This window comes from Thunnus thynnus, chromosome 5, assembly GCF_963924715.1.
Source record: "Thunnus thynnus chromosome 5, fThuThy2.1, whole genome shotgun sequence".
Taxonomy (NCBI): domain Eukaryota; kingdom Metazoa; phylum Chordata; class Actinopteri; order Scombriformes; family Scombridae; genus Thunnus; species Thunnus thynnus.
The window spans coordinates 35,103,771-35,125,167 of NC_089521.1; the positions used below are offsets into that span (position 1 = coordinate 35,103,771).

The window sequence follows — 21,397 nt, forward strand, 5'->3', positions numbered from 1 at the left end:
GAGGTAGATTCCTGTCCTGTTTTCAGAGATGATGACATCAGCAGACAGATCTTCAGTCTTACTTTGTACAGTGCTGGTCTGACTGTCTGTCTGCAGTCCACGTCTTGTTCTGGATCTTTCTGCACACTGGGGACAGGAGGAGTCTCCTGATGGAGCAGACTGGTCCCAGTATGAAGTGATGCACTGTCTGCAGAACCAGTGTCCACAGCTGGTAGAGACTGGATCCTTCAGGACGTCCTGACACAAAGAACAGCAGGACAGCTGCTCCTCCACAGAAACACCCCTCCTCTTCCTCTCTCTGTGGACATGAACACATTCTTTATGACACATGACATTAGTGGTGGCCAACCGACAGCTCATAAGTTGATGCAGTTCTTTCCCTATTGACCATATTTATGTTATATCCTCAGTGGTGAGAGCAAAACTACAAGAAGAGAAAAATACATTTGCTTGTTTTGTTGATTTCTGATGTTCTGGTATTGATGGCAATTTTTATAAGGCCATCAAAGCCTTGTATACTTCCCTGATTTCGTGTGTACAGCTAAATCATTTTAGGACTGGCTGGTTTCCTACTCCATTTGGAGTGAAACAGCAGATGTACTTTCCCCTACATTATTTGCCCTTTATGTAGATGATTAAACTGAAGAAATTAAGCAGGCCAATCTAGGTATAGCGATTGATAATATGAATTTAAGTATTTTATTATATGTTGATGATATTGTGTTGCTTGCAGAGACAGAGATTAATTTACAAAAAATGTTAAATATTTTGAGTTTATGGTGTAGTAAATGGAGACTGACTATTAATAATGACAAAACACAGATTATACATTTTAGAAAGCAATGTGAATGGCAAAGCAACTATATATTTAAATTTGGACCAATGCCTCTAAAGTACACCAGTTCTTACACATATCTTGGTTTGGATTTGAATGAAAATATGTGCTTTACAGAGGGAATTAAAGTACTAGCAGAATCAGCAGGAAGAGCACTAGGGTCTGTAATGAATAAAATAAAATTGTGTCCTGAGCTTAGTTTTTCAACTTTCACTAAACTTTATGATTCAATGGTTGGCTCAATTTTATTTTATGCTGCAGGTGTGTGGAGTTTTAAAGATGTAATGCCATCCAGAATCAAGCCATGAGGTGTTTTCTTGGGGTGCATACATTTACTGCTAAGCAAGCTGTTGAAGGTGACATCGGATGGGAGTCATTTATTGTAAAGCAGAGAGTTTAAATGGTTAGGTTGTGGAACTGCGTTATGCAGTTGCCAGAGGAAAGACTGACCAAAAAGATCTTCAACTGGGATCGAGCACACAATTATCCTCGGTCGAGAGAGGTCGCTGCAATATTTTCTCTTTCTGATTTGAATTTTATTTTCAGGAATAACTTGCAGTGTAATATAAATAAAGTTGCACAAAAATTATTAAAGATTTATAGGGAGCAATGGAAGGAAGACATTTATAAGAAGCCAAAGCTTAGAAACTACATTCAAATGAAAGATGATTATTATACAGAACCATATATAAAGCTAAACTTACAGAGAAGGCAAAGGTCCCTGTATGCTCAGTTAAGAACTGGGACTTTACCACTGGCAATTGAGGTAGGCAGATATAAAGGTACTCCTGGAGAGGAATGTTCATAGTTTTTTGTGATCTTTGTGTTGTCGAGGATGAATTTCATTTTGTTTTTCATTGCCCTCTGTACAATGACTTGAGGAATTGTTTGTTTGAAAAGATAGAATTAAAAAATCCCGATTTGTTTTGGTTATCCGATGCTGATGTGTTGAGTTGGCTTTTTAATATGGAAATTTTTATTTTAGCGAGATTTATAGGAGATGCTTGGCAGCTAAGACAGAGAACATTGTATCCATCATAATGGGACATTTCTTCCATGTAAACTAAATGTTCCGAAATGTTTTATTTCTGAATTTGTGGAACTGTACATTATGATATGTCATGTGGCCATCTTGGTTATTTTTGTCTAGTGTCTTGTAAGCCCATATGGGCTGGGCACCAGAAAGGTGCAGCACACTTAAATAAACAATTCAATCAATCAATCAAACAAACAAACAAATGTTCAGAAGTAATTAGACAGACACAACAATGTGCCAGCAAAGGCAGAGAAGAAGAAGAAGAGTGCAAACTAGTAAACATGGATGTAAACAATGCAGGATTTAAAATACTAGCTTCAAAAATCGACTTTGCAAATGTTTCATGAGGAGGGAAATGGATTCAACACATTTGTTAGACCACAAGGATTCACACAATGTGTTTTGGTCAGTAAGTCAATGTAAACATGACTTTTGTCTGTTAACAAGAAAACTCCACAGGGCTCCTTTAAGCTACTATGAGACAGTAAAAGTCAGGAAAAATAAGCAGGAAGCAACTGAGCAAAACAGAAAAATAACAGACTGCTGCTCTTTTGTCTTGTGTTGTGGTGGTGAACAGAGAGCTCTGCTAAATATCTTCATAATGCATCTTTTCATTTGTGTTTCTCTCTCTCACTGTTTCTGCTATAATCTCTCTCCCTCTGTGTCAGTGTGATACAACACTTTTACACATTTGACTTTTCCCAAACGTTAAATGTCAGACTCAGTTTCCTCTGCTGCAGTGGTCAGTCTGCAGTGATAAATCAGCTGCAGCAGGCTGTTTGTATACATTTCCATTACTTCCTCCCATATTTTGTGTCTTTGAACAGGAACACGTTAAGACACATTCTGTATTGCAGGAGACCAAACACTCCATTTTCTTCCATTTTACCTGCACAAAACCCCGGTGCAGTCCTTTAGTAAATAAGGAGACACAATGTGACTTGTTACTAAATCCTTAGTAAATATCACCCTGGGTTACCTGCTACTACTTTAGATTGTTAGACTGGAAAATCAAATAGCAATAGCAGCCCTGTCTCTGTCTCTGGTTAACATGTTCATGAAGATCTGTTCTAGATTACAGCTGAATGGAAGGTAGTTCATTATTTCTTTCCACTGTGTTTCCTTCATATCTACACTACAACCTTAATGAAACCGTCTCACTGAATCATCTTCAGGTCAGTTTACAGTAGAAACAGTCTCTTACTTTGTGTCTGAGGGTCCAGGTTCATTACTGTAGTCTGGAGGAAGACCTTTAGACCGGTCACTCTTCATAGACAGACAGCTGGATATCAGAGACTCTGCTCTCTGTCTGTGGAAACAACAATTGTTTTACACATATCATTAGTTCTTGTAAAGAGCAGGTTTAACATGAAACATGGCTCAGGGTCATGATTCAATAATGACAACAGATAGTTATGTTCATCTCTCCTTCTTCATGTTCTAAACATTTTATCTACAGCTGGATATATTTGCGTGAAGAGTTTTTAAACATCTACATGTTTAAGAACACAAAGTCTGACATGTGAGCTGTGAAAATGCCAAATGACAAAAAATGATTTTTATATAACAGTTTATTTTTCTAACAGTTAAACGCACAGTATGTAATTTCAGCCACAAGGGGTCTCAATCAAAACAACAACAAAAGACGGAGTGTGATGATGTTGTGAAGTAGCAAGGGATCATGGGAGTTGTTGTCTCTATTGTTGAACAACCAGGTTCTCCTGGTTAGGTTTACTCCAGTGTTCATCGTTCAGGATGTTTTTAACGGGAGCCGAAGTATCCGCAGAGGTCTCCTCCTCTCCAGAACAAACAGGTAAAAACTGAATGAAGCTGTTTCACATAGAAAATCAGTGTTTCTCTGATGCTATTCAGAGGACACAGGACGTCAGGGAAAAGCTATGAGCCGAGCTGCTGCTAACATTTGCTCAGCTTGTTTCTCTGATAATTTAAGATCCTTCAAAATCCTTCATCTGATTAAAGATACAGTTGGAACGTAGGTCTAATTGTTTTTAGACATTTTAATGCAGAATATTTACATATTATAGTTTTAAACTAAAGGCACTGCTGCCTGATGCTGGGCTGTCAGATTAACTTGTTCATGTCTAGAAAACAAACACAACAATCTGTCCTCTGTAATTTAACCTGCATTAAATATTGGTTGAAGCAACTAATAAACATTTCAGAACAGAAATCAAGCATCTATAAACAAAATGAAAGCTGTAAATGAAGAAATAATGCAGTCAAAACTCAAACAACAAAAAGATTAGTAACTGAATTAAAAAAACACAGAATTATAATAGAATAGTGTTGTAATGTAGGTTATCAAATGACATTAAACTGAATCATCTTCAGGTCAGTTTACAGTAGAAACAGTCTCTTACTTTGTGTCTGAGGGTCCAGGTTCATTACTGAAGTGTGGAAGAGGATCTTTAGACTGGTCACTCTTCATAGACAGACAGCTGGATATCAGAGACTCTGCTCCGTCCTCCTCTTCCTCCAAATCCTTCATCTTCTGGAGTCTGAGAGGTAAACCAGTAACACTGGAGACACACACACATACACAGTAGAATAAACCCAGTCCTTCCTCTCAACTTAGTAGCTTCTTATTAGTTTACATGACTTTAACTACAACCATGTGTGTTTTCCAGCCATCACAAAGATAAACTTTGACTCAGCTTTAAATCCAACAAACAGACTTCAGATAAACATCTGTGTGGTTCTTAACTGTGACTTCTCTCTATTTTAACTGCAGCAGTGTGTCACGTTACATCACTGTGAGGACGCAGAAACCAGGAAAAGAACAAAGAAAACAACGTTTGAAGACGTCAACACTGTGATTTCATATTTTTCTGACACAGTTTAATCACCTAAACAATTAATCAGTAAAATAATCAGCAGATTGATCAATAATGACATTAATCATTATTTGCAGCCCTGATATTAACACTCACCCTGCCTCAGACTGTTTTCCTCCTTCTGCTCTGTTGACTTTAAAATGGAGTCTGATTGAATACTTTCACTTTTACTGTTTACTCCTCCCTTCTTCTTCTTTACTGGAAGTCGTGTGTGTGTGTGTGTGTGTGTGTGTGTGTGTGTGTGTGTGTGTGTGTGTGTGTGTGTGTGTGTGTGTGTGTGTGTGAGTGACTTCCTCATTGTACTAAAAACAGTTCTTTTCTGAGGGTTTATTCCAGAAAGCAGGTTGAACAAACTCTGAGTCTAATGTAACAGGGTCAAAAATGCCTTTTGCATGTTTTTATTTGTATGATGTTATTTCACTTTGCATGTTGTTGGTTGACACTTTTACTTGTTTTGCTGTGTAACTTTTTTATTCTTGATCATTTGGTGTGTTTTGAATGTGTTTATGTGTGTTTTAAGTATTGATTATTTTGCATGATGAACTGGGCAGTAATGATACTGGGAGAGACACATCTCCAGTCATCCCACTAATTGTAGAATGAGCGACAAGCTGAGGAACTGGAGGACGCGGAACACACGAGCAGACGGCCCGGTTCGGAGAAAGAACCCAGAGACAGAGTCCGGAGCGGTTCGACACGACAGACAGCCACCAGCCAGCGACCCCGGCGTTACCGTGGGACTACATGCAGCAGCCAGTGTCCGGTTCACTCGGGGTGCTTTTCATTACGCTGACGTGTCTCCTCGCTTCCGTCTCTCGCGCCTCTTCCTCGAGCCTTAGCTCCTCCCAGCGAGGATGGAGGAATTTAATTTATCAAACGGCGTCATTTTGAGGAGACGACAAGTTGTTATAACTCACTTAGCCCTAAATGTCAATTATGAATAAGTCAGCAATAGAAATGACTAAGTAACAGTTTAAAGTCTAAAGTTTGTGATTAAAATTCATACACAATTAATGAACACTTTGCACTGTTACTTAATACTTTCTACATATTGATAGCTGGAAGGAAAACAGCTGATAACTGCTCCAATGAATCATCATCATCATCATCATCATCATCTGGCTGTCACAGAATAAGACACAAATAGACAATTTAAATCTGTTAATTACTGAAAGAACAGAACCGACATAAAGGAACAATAGAAACAGCTGCAGTCTGCAGAATATGTTTAAATAAAATGTTGCTTATTTAGTTTGTGAAAGTCTGACGTGCTTTTCAGGTTCAGGATGATTTTATAGGAGACGCAGCGTCATGTTTTTCTGAAGGAACTAAGACGCACTGAAACGGAGAAGAGGAGAAGCCTTTTGGCTCATGAAGAAAAATAGTAGAATGTTTTGTTGATTCAGTCATCTTTATTTTATAAATAAATAGGCTATGATCAGCTGCTGTTGATGCTTTCTGTCATGAAGTGACTGTTGCATGTCATTGCAGCCCCGAGCCAGTAGAGGGCTCTAGTTCCACTTGCCATTAAGAGGGATTATGTACAGTCTTACGCAGAATGTTATGGCAGTAACCAAGAGAAGTCGTACCCCCATGTTGGTCATGTTATAATGTGGTTATGGCCGTTACTACATTAAAGCCAGCTCAGCTGAAGACAAGTGTCGTATCTGGTGACGTGAACCCTAAGATATCACACTTTCATTCCTTCTCCACAGGTAGTTTTCCTGATCTGCTGTACTACAATAACAGCCCGACTGTTAACTGTCCCATCAGATCAGCTGATCAATCAGTAAACACTCTTTGGATCAAAGGGGTGTTGCTGTCCGTTAAAACACTTCCGCATAGGATACACCTGTGTTTACTCGCTCTACTCTCCTCCTGGAGCCTCCTCTCTCCTCGCTCCTTGTCTCCTCCAGGTGCATTTAAGGGATCGGAAGATCCTCCATGACGGCGGAGAGAGATCGGTTTCCGGCTCACGGAGGAGAGAGGACGCGAGGAAGCAGAGAATTAGCGTATTGAAAAGCAGCCTCGGGTCTGGGTCAGCAGTTGGTCAGCTGTCGCCCAGAAAACCGCGAGTATCCTCCCAGAGAGGCAGACGGGGAGGACTGTAACTGAAGACAGGAGTGTTCGGCCCGCAGTGGGGAACTCTCTACCCGCTCTGGTATCTCTGCTCGTCCGCAGATCCCACGGAGTTGATGTGAGAGGAGGCGGGAACTCGGAGTTAATAAAAGTAGTAAGAGCTTATTATAAACATTATTAACAAATGACTAATTATCTCCATATATTTGACCATCAGACACTGAGACAGTTTTTGGTAAATAAGCTTTATTGAATAAAATATGACAGATGACAGCGGTGAGTTTACTTATATTTTGTCTGTTTCATGACGTCTTGCCCTGAATTCTTACATATAAAAGCAATGTCAAAGTTGTCCAGCAGATGTCGCCATTTTGACCATCAAATGCTTTGAAACTGAAGCATTTTCAACAGAACTGCTTCATATTGATTCACTGCTTCAGAAAGCTTCATTTGTCCCATAACTACAGTAAATATTATCAGCTGTACTCACTAGTGTTTGGCAGAGACTCTGCTGTGTGTGAGAAAGTCCTGATGATACAAGTTTATTTTTTCTTCTCAGAGAAACAGGTTTGTCCTGACTGCAGCTCTCTGTGAGTGTGTGATGTTGAGAAGAATGTTTTTAATTGCTGATAATGAAACAGCTACAGCAGATCAGTTCCAGCTCAGATGAACAGCTGGAGGTCGACTGATTAACGAGATCAAACTAGTTTTCAGTGTCACATTAAAGTGTTGAAAATCAAAATATTCCCTGTCAGCAGTAGAGCCTTTAAACTGGGATTCATTTTCTTCAGTAAAAACTGAGTTTGAAGAATCACTTTGGATGCTGAGAACAGACATTTGGGATTAATCAATACTAAAAATAATTCTTAGTTGCAACCATGAATCATTTTCAATAACTCTTTACTGAATGACATGATGGACTTTTATACTTCCACTCCACTACATTTCAGAGGGAAATATTGTACTTTCTACTCCACTACATTTATTTGACAGCTTTAGTTACTTTTCAGATGAAGATTTGACACAATGGATAATATAACAAGCTTTTCAAATACAACACATGACTTTTACTGCAGTAAAGGATCTGAGTATTTCTTCCACTGCTGGTAATTAGCTGCTCACCAGCTACACTAGTTCATCAACTATCTACTATGTTAAGTCAAACTTCCACTAAATCTATCAAAGTACTAAAGCACAACATACTTCATTAATAATTACAGCTGGCTAAATGTGAATAAATATGTTTTATCCTCATTAAAAATCTTGCTGAGGCTTTATTTAACAGTTAATTAGCAGATATTTAAGGTGTAATTTTCAGGACATTTTACAGAGAGGAGGGTGTAATTAAATAAACAACCTGATATGCTGATATATCCACTGACACAAAACTACACACTGAAAACTCATTGATTTTATTATTATTCAAATGAAGAACTACATATGAATCTCAGTATATTGACTGCATGCCAACCAAACCATCTTAACACTTTCCCCCATTTCTGTCTGTAAAATGTCCTAAAAATGAAGCTGAAAATGTCTTTGAAATGAGTATAAAGTTAAAATAAAGAAAATCTGCTTCAGTCATCAGTCCACCTCTGTGAGCACATTTGCTTTGTTTTTTGGGAGTTTTACAGCAAACATTCAGACTCTTGATTGTACACTGATACAAAATAAGGAGGAAAATCAACATGAAACAGACGGCTGAGCTTCAGGTCTTCACAGGTTTGTTTGTTTAAACTTCATGTATGAACACAGGCAGGTCTGTTTTATTGGACCCATGAAGACCTCCAGGCTGAGCTGGAATTGTCTCACACACAGACAGACTTCTACATCATTAATCCCGGGTAGTATTTGCTCAGATTAGGACTGCTCGCTGTGTTTTGAGCACCATGAGATGCTACTGGTTCCCTCCTGAGTCAGTTTGAGTCCAGCTCCACGTCAGCAGAGAGGAAACAGAACTGCTGCTGGACAAACAGAAAACAGAAAAACAGCATCTACAGTCTGACAGTCCAGTGCTGAAACTCCACTTTCTGTCCGCTTCATCTCACTGTTCAAATGATGATCTACAACACTCCAGATGGATCATATCATCTCATATCTACCTCATTTATGTTTTGAATGACAGTGTTCATTACAGCTACAATAAGGGCAAAAATATCCTAATATTAATAATAAAAATATGTTTTCATGCTGATGTGAACAGATCTGCAGAGTAAAGGTTGGACAGACTTACGCTCAGTGAAGAAAATACAACTTCACTCTGAATATTATTATTAAATACCATGACAGATGAATCTAAACATACGTGTATCATTGGTTTAATGCTGCACCATGTAGATTGTATTTTCTAACAAAATGAGCAGCAGCTACAGAGACACTTAACATCAGGCTACAACATGCTCAGAGATGTCCACTGTCAAGGAATAAGAGTCCAAAACTAAACACTACTAAGATTCTCAGTCTTCCATCAACGTGTTTCTGTGATCAGATGCTTGAATATCAACACTGGACTTAACAGAGCAGCTTCCTTCAACACAACCACAGTTCACTAAACTTCACATCAATAATATGAAGCTTTCACCAAAAAACATCAAAGTCCAAACTGGGTTTAGTACTTAACAAGTGAAATAATCTGAGATGAAATCAAAAATGATCAACTGACTGTGGATGTTCATTCATGAGCTTCAGAAACAATATTTGATGGAGAAAATCTGATCTAAGCACAAAGATGAAACTAAACTAAACTAAAGGTCAAATATCACAGACACAACAGCTCTATTCACTGAATGAAGGCCATGAGATCTGCTTGAAAGCTTCCATGCTAGTAAGTGGCCCTTTGTGCTTTGATTATAAAGTATATGGCCAAAAGTAAAGGGACAGCTGAGTGGTTCCTTTCCCCTAAAACTGTCTACTTGTGACTCTGCATCACAGGCTGCATCTGTCTGTTGGTTGTGAGCAGTTCAGATCAGATTATATTGTTTTCTGAGTCCTGGAGACATAAAATGATGTCAGCATGCTAACAAACATACGTGTAATGACAATGCTAACATGCTGATATACAGCAGGTATAATGTTTAGCGTCTTCACCATCTTAGTGCAGCATGTTAACATGTTCTGAGGCTGATGGGAACGTCATTCCTTCTGAAGGTATTTGCTCATGAAGCAAAGTATTGACAAATGAAATGCTGAGCTGATGATACATGATGGACAGTCAGAGGATCACTAAAGTTATTAGGGTTCATCCTCTAAACCACGTCTGCCAGCATGGAGAAAAGTCAACCTTTTGTGTTTGTGCAGCAGAAATATGTTTTTGATGATTTTCTATGGATTGATCTTGTGAGTCTTTGTGGGGGTCCTGACTCCCTGGTTGGGAGCCTCATACTTTAGTGTCCTTTTGTTTCCTGGTTTGGTTGAAGCCACTTAGTCTCAATGAAGGAAAATCTTAAAGCTACAGCATACAGTGATATTTTACACAATAAACCTTGTGCTGACAGTTCGGGGAAGGACCTTACAGCAATTTTCAGCTGTCCACATACTTTTGGACATATAGAACATCACAAACATTCAAAGACATATTTCTGTTCCAAATTCTCTGATTGCAGCTTCTTAAATGTGAATATTTTCTGCTTTCTTTAGTCTCTATGACAGTAAACTGAATATCTTTGAGTTGTGGACAAAACAAGACATTTGATGACGTCATCTTGGACTTTGGGAAACAGTGTATTAAAACAAAACAAAACAAAACAAAACAAAAACAACAACATGTTGATAGTTTGTTTCCTGTGGGAGGGGCTAAGAAGCATTTATTCTCTCTTTTTTATTTGGGTCCCATCAGCTTTTTCCTTCCTACAAAACAACTATTTAAAATCAAGTTGCTCAAAAAAAACAACAAAACAAAACAAGAAAAAGCAAAACAAGCAAAATATAAAAATTAGAAATCAAGTGAAATAATTCTACATTTGAAAACTGTGTTTGAAAAGATGAAAGTAATTTATTATTTAAAAAAAAGTTAAAATAAATAGCTAAAAATAAAATATAATAAAAATATACAGGACAGACTTTCTCATTTAAGTGAATGGGAAGGTGTGTCCAAGGTTTTGGCTGGTATTGTATATAAAACTGGATGATAAAATATATTAAAAAAGAAGAAGTAAAAAAGCTTTTATCTATGTGAGATTGATCAGTTTTTGTTTTAGTGACTTTTTGAAAGAAAATCTACTTTTGATGCGTCTTTTTGTTGCAGCAGAAGAAGTTTGTTTGATTATTACATCTGTGACAGAAAGCAGGATGTTGTAGTTTGTCACTAAAGAAATGTGGTAAAAAGATCTTTCTCTATGTACGCTCACTAAGAAGGTCATCATCAATAACTGTATTGTTTGAAATATGCCAACTCAGAAAGAATGGATGACTGAAGCTACAGAAATGATGAAGTTAGAAAAGGAAGCTTTTAGACTGTAAAATAATGAGACAGAATCCATGAAACATGAGCACCAGTGGAAAAGTCCTTAATGTCACAAATCAATCCAACCTTTTCATTTGATTTGACTTTTTTCTCTTTATTTGAATGAATTGAATAGTTGTTGTCTTCTTCTTCTGTCAGTGCTGCTCTACAGTATGAACACTGCATGCTGCCTGTGCTGTAAGATGTAAGTACAGTGAGAATTGAAGGACATTAATAAGGTTTATGACTGATATTGTTTGAGGGTAAAGGCTTGCTTCATATTTTCACATTGTTTTGGGAGCGTTAGAGATGGTAGGACTCAGTTGTTTCTTCATTAACTGTCAGAATTCTCTATTTTCTGTCTTTCTCTTTGTACTTTTGTGAATCAATAAAAAAAGAAACATGGTGAATTATTACAAATGACATTTTACATAAATATTACAAGACTAGATTTGATTTGAGCCTCGATAATCGTTTTTGCATCTCAGAGAAAAACTAAAGTGTCTCTCAGCAGAACTGTGTTAATCCAAAAATGTGCCTATTAGATATGGCGTACATTAAAAACACTTATTAGGACAACAACAATAATAATGATAATAATAACAACAACAACAACAATAATAATAATAATAATAATAATAGTAAAGATAAAAAGCTTTGTAAAGTGCTGTGTATAGATAGAGCAGAAAGATACATTATACAACAATATAAAATGATAAAAAATAATAAGAAATAATACATCATAAAAAAACACTACAAAACCACATAACTAAGAGGTATTAAGAAAACACTACAAAAACTCATTAATTAAGAGATAAACTTTGGAAACAGAAAATCCAAAATGAGAATGACTAAGAAAACTGACATTGCCACCTCTTGGACTGGACTTCATCACTTCTATGCCTGTGAAAAATAGAGATGAGATGTGATGTTGCTTTTCATTGAAATGTCTTGCAACAGGGCTGGTTACATCCTTTCTCTTAATAGAGCTCCAGTGTTTACTTACAGCCTGATGCAAATGACTTGTTAAATATTGTTATGAGATATAAACTATTCATTGTGACATCATATGTTTGCATATAAAAGCTAGATACCTTTAATATTTACACACAGAGCAACTCTGAAATGTCATCTGGAGCCATGAAGAGCCTTTAAAAGTAATCAATCAAATCTTTACAATCAATCCTAAAACAAACAGGTAACCAGTGAAGTGATGATAGAAATGGAGTAATATGATCTCTTTTCCTGCTTTTAGTTCAAAGTCTGACAGCAGCAGTGTTCTGTGCTGGTTTTATAGATATTATTTGAATATGTTTTAATGGTGAAAACAGGACTGGACAAGCTGCTGATATGATCATCAAAACTTAGACTGGAATCAAAAATACAAAGTTTTTCACCACAGAACCAAGATATGATGTAGGAACATCACCTTTATTAATACAAAATCCTTGTTTGAAAAGGGGCACCACTTCCCATTATTAGTCTAATTTAACTGTGCCGGGAAGAAACACAGAAACAACTTATCAGTCTCACGTTTGATGTAGTGTGTTACGATGCAGTGATCTAATTATCTGCTTAAATTGAAGCCACAGACAACGACATGCTGATAAAGATATATTTATTGAACTAAATAATGAACAGTAAATAAATGAGATTTCAATGCAAACAGATAAATGAATAATCAACCAGAATAAATGTTCTAAATGGCATATATGAAGTTATGGATGAATGATGGTGAAATGTTAATAATAGCGTAATTAACGGAGAATTAATTCTTCTCTAAACTTCTCTAAGGAATTAACCAGAGAGTTCAATTTAAACGACACCAACTCTTAATCATGAAGGAGATGGATAGCAGGAGTAGCGTTGTTCAGCCTACTTTGCGTGGTGAGTTTCCTCTCGTGAGCGTTGCGGGAGCCTTTAAGGAGAAGTGATGTCGTTACAGCTTCTTCAGGTGATTCTCCTGATCACCACAGGGTTCACCGTTACAAAGAAGGATAAAGGTCTTGAAACCTTGAAGAGGTATTGATCCATAGAGAGCGGATCGTTTTAATTGAAGTCTCTGACTGAATGACTTTCTTACTAAATAACTCCAATAATAATCTCGCCGGCCGAACAAAACTATACTTCAAAATAAAACGCGTGAAAGAATTCCAACATAAAATTTGTTTTACTGAAGTAACAATACTGCACGTGCCTTAAAGGGGAAAAAAGTTAACTTAGAAGATCACGTGATACAAAAGAAAAAGTGTGGAGAAAATTAAAATGGCGGAAGTCTTCAGGACGCAACGTACGTCTACGTAGCAGAGTATCGGAGTATCAGAGAGAGCGAGCGTAGCCAGCACACTGTTTTTATCAGGGCTGGCGCTAAGATGGGCCTGTGTGGGTGGAGATAGATGTTCTCCCGCGCAAAAGAAAACACGTGATCTTCCCTGAGTTGATTACATTTCAACCATTCAACTATCTCACCATGATCATCCAGATTTAACCCTAAATTGCAAATGTACGATACGTTACTCAAATGTTCAGAGACACACATCTATAATGTAATCACCATCACAATACCTGAATTTAATCCTTTGATGAGGTTAAAACAGAATGTAGTTTGTTGGCTATACATCCATTAACACACAAAGTTAACAATCATCAATGCAGCTTAATTAAAACATACTATAGTTATTTAACAAATTACTTTTCATACTAGCTAACATACTTTATAACTACTAGTGTTACTTCTTTGCTTATCAAAGTATCTTTCATACATATCACATTCCTACTGAATTATATAGAGTTTAATGGCAATTTAATATATATTACAATAATAAAACATTATGCATCATACACCGGGAGAGGTCTGTCTTTAACATTCAACCTCATTGAAAGTTGTCCACTAGATGGCACTGTGGTTCCATTACTATGGAACAATTAAAGCTAGATATTTCTATCTCAGCTATACTTTATAACAGAAAGATCGAGTTGGACTGGTTTAACAGGAATTACTTTGTGACCAATAATATATAGATTATAAGATGATTATATACTTAAGAAACACTGAATCAAACTTCTGGTTTTAAGGAACACAGAAAGGCTTAACTGAATTTATGACAGGTCTGGACTATCTTTATCTGAAGTCACACCAGGGTGAAAGCAACAGGGGAGGATGTGCTTTGGAATGTGTGTGTGTGTGTGTGTGTGTGTGTGTGTGTGTATGAGATTAGAAGGTGAAAAGAGAACATAAAATGTAGGTAGAGTTGTCCAAACTCATCAAACAAATGGATGAGGTTTCACTATGATAAACAGTCTCTCTGCATTTGTCCAAGGAAAGGGTCCTTTAATCCGGTATCCTCTGAAACTTGGGTTGGTAAAGCATGTAGCATCATTAGTGTCATAATTTCCATTTGGGATTGTCCCACACAGTTTGGGAAGAGTTTGGGGTGAAGAGATGGTTCTGTGAGGAGTCAAAACTGACATTTAAATGTGAAGAAAGGGTTTTCAGTTTACCTGAGGGCATTTCCAGACAAAGTTGAATATACATCCATGTCTTTAGAGGTTAGAAGTTATTGTTGATTGAGCCCAGGCCTTCTTTGGGCTATTTTGGAGATTGCAGAAAAAACAAAGATCAACTGGTTCTCCTACAATGATTTGACCTGCATGCAGGTTTTCTGGACCAATGATAAATTCTTTCACAATTTAACTGAATGAAATTTGTGGACATCCAATCTGTCACATCTGTCACATCTGGGCCTGTATTTATCAAGCGTCTCAGAGCAGGAAATCACTCCTAACTGGCCAAAAATGATCAGAGTGACGCATCTCTGCTTCTACTTTTAGGAGAAAAAGCCTTTTATCAACTTTCCAAACTTGGTAAATGATTCGTATCTCTGCCAATATTTAGGAGCTGCAGGAGATGGAGTTCAGGCAGAGATATTCCCTGAGAGGAGAGATGTTTTGGGAACGCTTGATGACACTGAGCTTATTAAAAGATTGTTTGGACTAAAACAGAATCATTAGTGAGACTGACTTTATGTGTGATGCAGAGGAGAACACATGATGTTTCTACAGAACATCATTTAAATAAATACAGAACGTCCTCACAATGTTACACTTTATGGTAACAGGGAAAATGCAGCTGTGCAACAGTGACGATTCTGTCAGAAGCAACAATGATGGAAGTCATGAATCAAACTTTGATCCTGCTTAATGCACGTCGTTAAGATAATGAGCATGACGAGGGTCCTCAGTTACAGCCCACTAAAACTTTGATTTACACACAATCATGTCAGCTGCATAATGAAGGATATCTCAACTTCATTACAACAGCTCAAATATTTTATAGGCTTATTTTTTATTGAGGCTCCTTCAAATAACAGCAGAGCTACAGCCTGATATTTGAGAGAGGAGGATGCACCTGAACAATATATGTTTCTATTGTTACGCTGTATTTACCTTCATGTAGAGAACACAAGTTAACTTGGGGTGTAGTTGAAAGAGGAATTGGACAGTGGAAGAGAAGATGTTCTTCATGGAGAGGGTTTGCAACATGTGTCTGTGCAATATGTGCAAGATGCAGCACTATTACAGGCTGTGAAACCATGTGGCTGAACCAAGATCATTTCACACAGCTGAGTCTAATTACCTGTTATCTTCATTAACATATAGGCTACATTTATTTCTCAGGCTTTCTTTACACTTTGTAAATATCATCTTATAATGAATTTTGGCATCATAGTTTTGTTCCATAACCTTGGCAAGTTACCTGCCTGGTTACCTGCCTATACACATAATATACCAAATTACCACTGTTTCATATTTCCAGCTGAGACTGTGAGAAAACTACAACACGTCATCATTATTTCTACTTTGCTGCTCTGACTGTGGTAAAACAGCGACATCTCACTCTCTCCCAGGAGTAATCCTTCTCCTGCTGACAGTCACAGTAAATTCTCTTCTGCTTCATTAATTAGTTTTAGTCCTCGTTAACTTTCAGTGTGATTCTGAGACACTTGATAAATATGGGCCCAGGGTCAGAGTCTGACTTATAACACCTGTTTTTCATCTTTTCTGCATCAAACAGCTCATGTATAACACATCTGTAAAGTGCTGATTCAACAAAATCCAGAGATAACTGTTCAGTTTGTAGTCAGTTAAGAGACTTAAGTGAAGATGACAAAATCCAGATCCAGACTCCGGTCCAGATGGATCATCAGGATCCAGCTGATCCTCTCTCAACACACACTCCTGGATGTTCACTCACACTCTGACAGAGATCAATCCTCCCATCTGATGAGAGAAGAAGAAACAACAGAGGTCATAAATCAGTGTTTAGTGAGACTCACTTCATCAGCTGTCAGTCAGTGATGCAGCACATCCAGTATAAAGAGCAGCAGGGACTTCAGTCCTGTTCAGACCAGAAGTGGAACAGCTGTGCAGCGTAGCCTGCTTCCTTTCAGCTCTCATGTTAACATGTTGGAGTGAACACACTGAGCTCCAAGCTCACACACCTGTACAGACTTTTGCTATCAAGTCTGTTTACTCTGCAGATTTCACTCAAGTACACAGAGGAAATAAAGTGCTGAGAGTCATGAACACATCATTACTGTAGAAACAGAGACATTCACTCATCACTTTACTGATGGATTTACTGTTGATACATGTGAACTGTTAGAAAAGTTGAAAGCTACAGAGTCTCTGTGGGATTTGAAGATCTTTCCTGCTGTTAAATCATCACATGACAATCAGTCAGAGCTCTCAGCTAAACACCTGCTGTGGTTCCTGGACTTCAGCAGAGGTTCTGGTCTGTATAAAGACCACATGGTTACTAAACGTGATGATGCTTGTGTGAAATCAGAGCCAGTGATTTGCAGGCTGCAGTCAGACTGATCTTAGAGCTCTGACAAAGATGAACTGATCAATTCTTTAGTGTTGAAATGAGAGAACAAACACTTTCAGATCAGATTTGATGGTAGGACAGTTTGATGATGAGGACCACTGTCTCTATACATCTTGTAAGGCTGTCAGCTGTAATCCAGCTTTATTTCCTGCAGACATCAACACAACAACAACAGTCGTCTTCACATCAACTCAAACACATGATCACAACAAGCTTCTGGCTGATCTGATTGGCTGACTGTTCTCTCTCTCTCTGTCTTTCTGTCCAATCCTGAAGCCTGTCACCATTCTCCTCTCACAGCTTCACTGAGGAAAGCAGCCACTGAGAAGGTTGAAGGTTCACCAGGAAATACTGGATCTTTGCTTTGATACTAACTGTGTTTAATACAATACTGCTGAAACCAGCACGGACTGACTCCAACTCTCTACTGACCCCAGAGTCTCCAGTCTACAGTCTGGACTCTCCTGAAGATCAGACAGCTGCTTCATGTCTTCGCTCCGCAGGATGTTTCCTCTCAGATCCAGCCATGTCAGATGGGATGAGGGGTTGGACTTCAGAGCTGAGGCCAGAGAATCACAGCTGATCTTTGACAAACTGCAGTCGCACAATCTGAATAAAGAATAAATGACGTCACTTTAGAAAACAAAGTTCCTTTTTTAAATCATTCAATGTTTCATAATCTGTTCAGATGTGAAGAAGGTTTAGAAGCTGCTGGAACAGCCTTCAGAGGATCTGAGAGGAGCTGAAAATATACATATTTTTAAACATAAACTAAAAACCATCTGTTTAGTCTGGCTTTTATGTAGTGTTTTATCATTTTATGGTTTTATTATTAATACTTATTTTATTTATCATCATGATTTATTTTATTCTATTTTGTTTCATCAACATTTTACTGATGATCATTATAAATTATTTTATTCTATTTAATTTTTTATTAACATTTTACTCTTTTAATAATCTATTTATAATGTGTAGTATTTGACAACTTTTTTGTTGTTTTTATTGCTTGTATTATCTTTTATTATTTATATTTTATTATCTTAACTACCCATTTTTTATTGTTGTCTTATTTATTGAACCTTTTTTGCTTTTTTAATTGCTTTGGTGTTCATTAGTCTCTAAATCCATTTTTAACATCCTACGTTTTGTCAGTCACTTGTGCAGCACTTTGAATTGTATTTTATTTGTTTGAAAGGTGCTATATAAATAAAGTTTGATTGATTGATTGATAGAATGTAAGTTTATAAAATGGAAACTCAGCTGAACCCAACAGGATGCAGGTTAAAAACTGTCAAATCCAAACAGGTAAAAAGAGCTCTCATTAATATTAATGACAACATGCTGCTACTTCAATAAAGACGTAGTGACTTCACCTCTTAAACTCTGCAGCTCCACCAGTGACTCCATCTATACAAACTCATGTTGTGCAGCCAAACACAAGTAAAAATGCAAAAAGACTCAAACATGACACAGCTATATTTTTTTAGTCCTACATGTGCAAAACAGTTGAGCAAGAATAATAAAAGACCTGCATCACTTGCAAGAGTTTCATCATTATGCACATTTACACAACATAAATGCTATCCCATAATGCAACACATGGACTGTCAGTTACATTACTGCCTTCTACTGGATTGAAAATAAGACTCAGTTCTCCTATTTAATCTAAATGATTATATATAAAATAAAACTAATATATATATTCCCACCCTCATCCCATTCTCTAATATAACTTCTCAATCAAGGCTCTGAGAGAGTCTGAAAGCCTCTCAGCAGCCTCTGCACTTCCTCTCCAGTAATAATCTCTATTCTCTCAGATTTCCTTTCTGTCTCAGTGGCACAGTTAATCACCATGGACAGAAGTGCTCAGAACTTCATCAAAAACAATATTCATCATGCTTCCTACCTGATTAGTTCTCCTTCACTTCTTGAATCTTTTCATTCCTAGCTGCTTCCTCATGGCTCAGCCTTCTCTTGGACCTGATCCTCATGACTTCCATCTTTTTCTTTCTCTTTGGACAGTCTGCTTGCCTCATGTCTCCCACCACACTGATTACACTGGGGATCTTTTTCACAGTTTCTGCTGCTGCATGTCTCATCTCCACATTAACCACATATCCCCAAATCATGTCTACACACAAGCCAGCTGTGTCCACATTTCCAACAACGTCTGCACTGAATGTGGAACAAACAGCCTTACTGGGTAACTGATATGATCTAAGAATACTTTGTCAGGCAGGATTTCTCATTCAAAATGCAACACACCAGGGACCAGATGCATAAAACTCTGTAGATTCATGACTAAAACTGTGTGTACGCATAAAGCCACAAACATGCAGAAGCATTCTTTTCATCAGATTTATAAAGCCGTGCGTACGCATGGTTCTGTTTTATAAATCTCAATCATTGAGGAACTGGGCGCACGTGCACGAGCCTCATTTCCACTCCCACAATTAACCATAAATGGATGAAGACACACCCTGAACCAGCCGTTTTCATATCAATTGGTCACCTGCCTCATCAGTCTGTACAGCTGTCAATGAAACAAACAGGAAAGAAGAAGTGCAGTTTCCCTAAATTGTGTTGCAGCGGCGAGTTTCTCCAACAGCCAGAATAGCTGTCATTACGCGCCACCATTACACACGGCTGTGCAACTCTTTATACCATCCGTATCCTTAATTCATCACATGGACTGTAAACCATCGTCAGCAGTAATATCTCAGAAATGGAATCAATGTTGTAGTTTGTAGCTCATATCTAAACCGACTTTACAAGGTGTGCCACAACTAAGGATAAAATAAAAACAATAATAAGAGAAAAATAAAATGTTGGCTCCCATGGAAATTAAAGGAATGACAAAATTAAACACAAAAGTAATTAATCAATGTTAACTTAATAAATGTGCCTGTGATTGACATTTTATAAATACTTGTGTAAACACCCCAAAAGAACCCAAAAACACACACAATCAGTGCAGCTGGTTATCAACCTAAACAAACAATGTTTTACTAAAAGATTCCGTCTCTCAGCTTATATTTCATCTCCACCTCATCACATCAGCCTCAGATCTCTTAGGAAAAACATGTGTACGCCTGGTCTAAAGTCTGCGTGAGGTGTTCACATTCTCACCGCACATTCTGTGTTTATAAATACCAGTTTATGCGCGGGAAATGGCGTGTGCCTGGTTTTTGTGCATACGTTTCATTTATGCATCTGGCCCCTGGTCTTGTTTCAAACTTTTCTCCGTCACTCATCCTGATCATTCAATGACTGTCAACAACGTACTGGAGCTCTTATATGAAGTGGGAAACATGACACCTGCTAACCATCTAACTCATATTTCCAACAACTTCTTCAGCTGTGTCTGTGAGACACATCCAACAATGATCAATCCATTTCTTTTAACATCAACTAAGTTGACATTGCCAAGTTTGTCCTTAATCCAACTGGCGACTTCATGTTTGTTCAACAGAACTCCAAATCTGTCCTTGTTCCCAGTCAGTTTTATTCCAGACATGTGGATTTCTCTTTCTTTCTCTCTATCATCACTGTAACTTTAAATTTCATCTTCTTTCTTCTGTTTTCTTCCTGATTTCTTCCCGCTGCCTCTTTCAAAATCGTCCACCTCAATCTTCCTTCCGCCGTCCTTCTATGGGACTGTCATGACTCAGGGCAGCTAATATAGCAGCTAGCATCTACCTTACTTTCAAACTTGAAATCAGATTTTTGTGCATATTGTAATAACTCCATTTCCACAAAGTAGACATTTTACACGTCACACAGTTCTAACTGAACCATTTACAATAAGTAACCACTGCATACACACAACACAGTACACATGTACACATGTTCACTGACTAAAGGTGCAAATGCAAAATTTTCTCTAGATTTCAAGAATTGATTATTGATCAAATAAGAATTTCAATTAATCACAACTATTTTTACCACTGAAGAAGAAAATAGACTTTCCCATTAAGATCCTCAGTGTGGATCAGCATAATATCAGCTTTATGTCTGCAGTTTAATGTCACCACAACTGTCACATCATATTAATCTCAGCACAGCAGTAAGAAATGGTGTCTGACCTCAGAGTCTCCAGTCTACAGTGTGGACTGAAGACTCTGAGGTCACCTGCATTGATCTCTCTGTCCCTGTGTGTGTGTGTGTGTGTGTGTGTGTGTGTGTGTGTGTGTGTGTGTGTGTGTGTGTTCTGAAGGATCAATATCAATGATCAGACATTATTATTTAAACACATTAA

At 37.6% G+C, this 21,397-nt stretch overlaps 1 protein-coding gene across 27 annotated transcripts in view; it reads right to left on the reverse strand.

Moving 5' to 3' along the window:
• Nucleotides 1–21,397, reverse strand: part of LOC137183723 (protein NLRC3-like) — a 171,664-nt gene that overhangs the window by 69,446 nt on the left and 80,821 nt on the right. For 7 of the 27 annotated variants that reach the window (XM_067590996.1, XM_067590998.1, XM_067591007.1 and 4 more), the window contains 3 exons: nucleotides 4,253–4,411; nucleotides 3,076–3,180; nucleotides 63–298 (listed from right to left, as the gene is read on the reverse strand). The exons of 15 other annotated variants lie outside the window; for them this stretch is intronic. In XM_067590996.1, the coding sequence (XP_067447097.1) occupies nucleotides 63–298; nucleotides 3,076–3,180; nucleotides 4,253–4,411 (500 nt within the window). Of the gene's footprint in view, nucleotides 1–62; nucleotides 299–3,075; nucleotides 3,181–4,252; nucleotides 4,412–4,822; nucleotides 5,004–21,397 lie in introns of those variants that run through there. 5 more of the 27 variants (XM_067591004.1, XM_067591005.1, XM_067591002.1 and 2 more) reach the window with 2 other exon arrangements.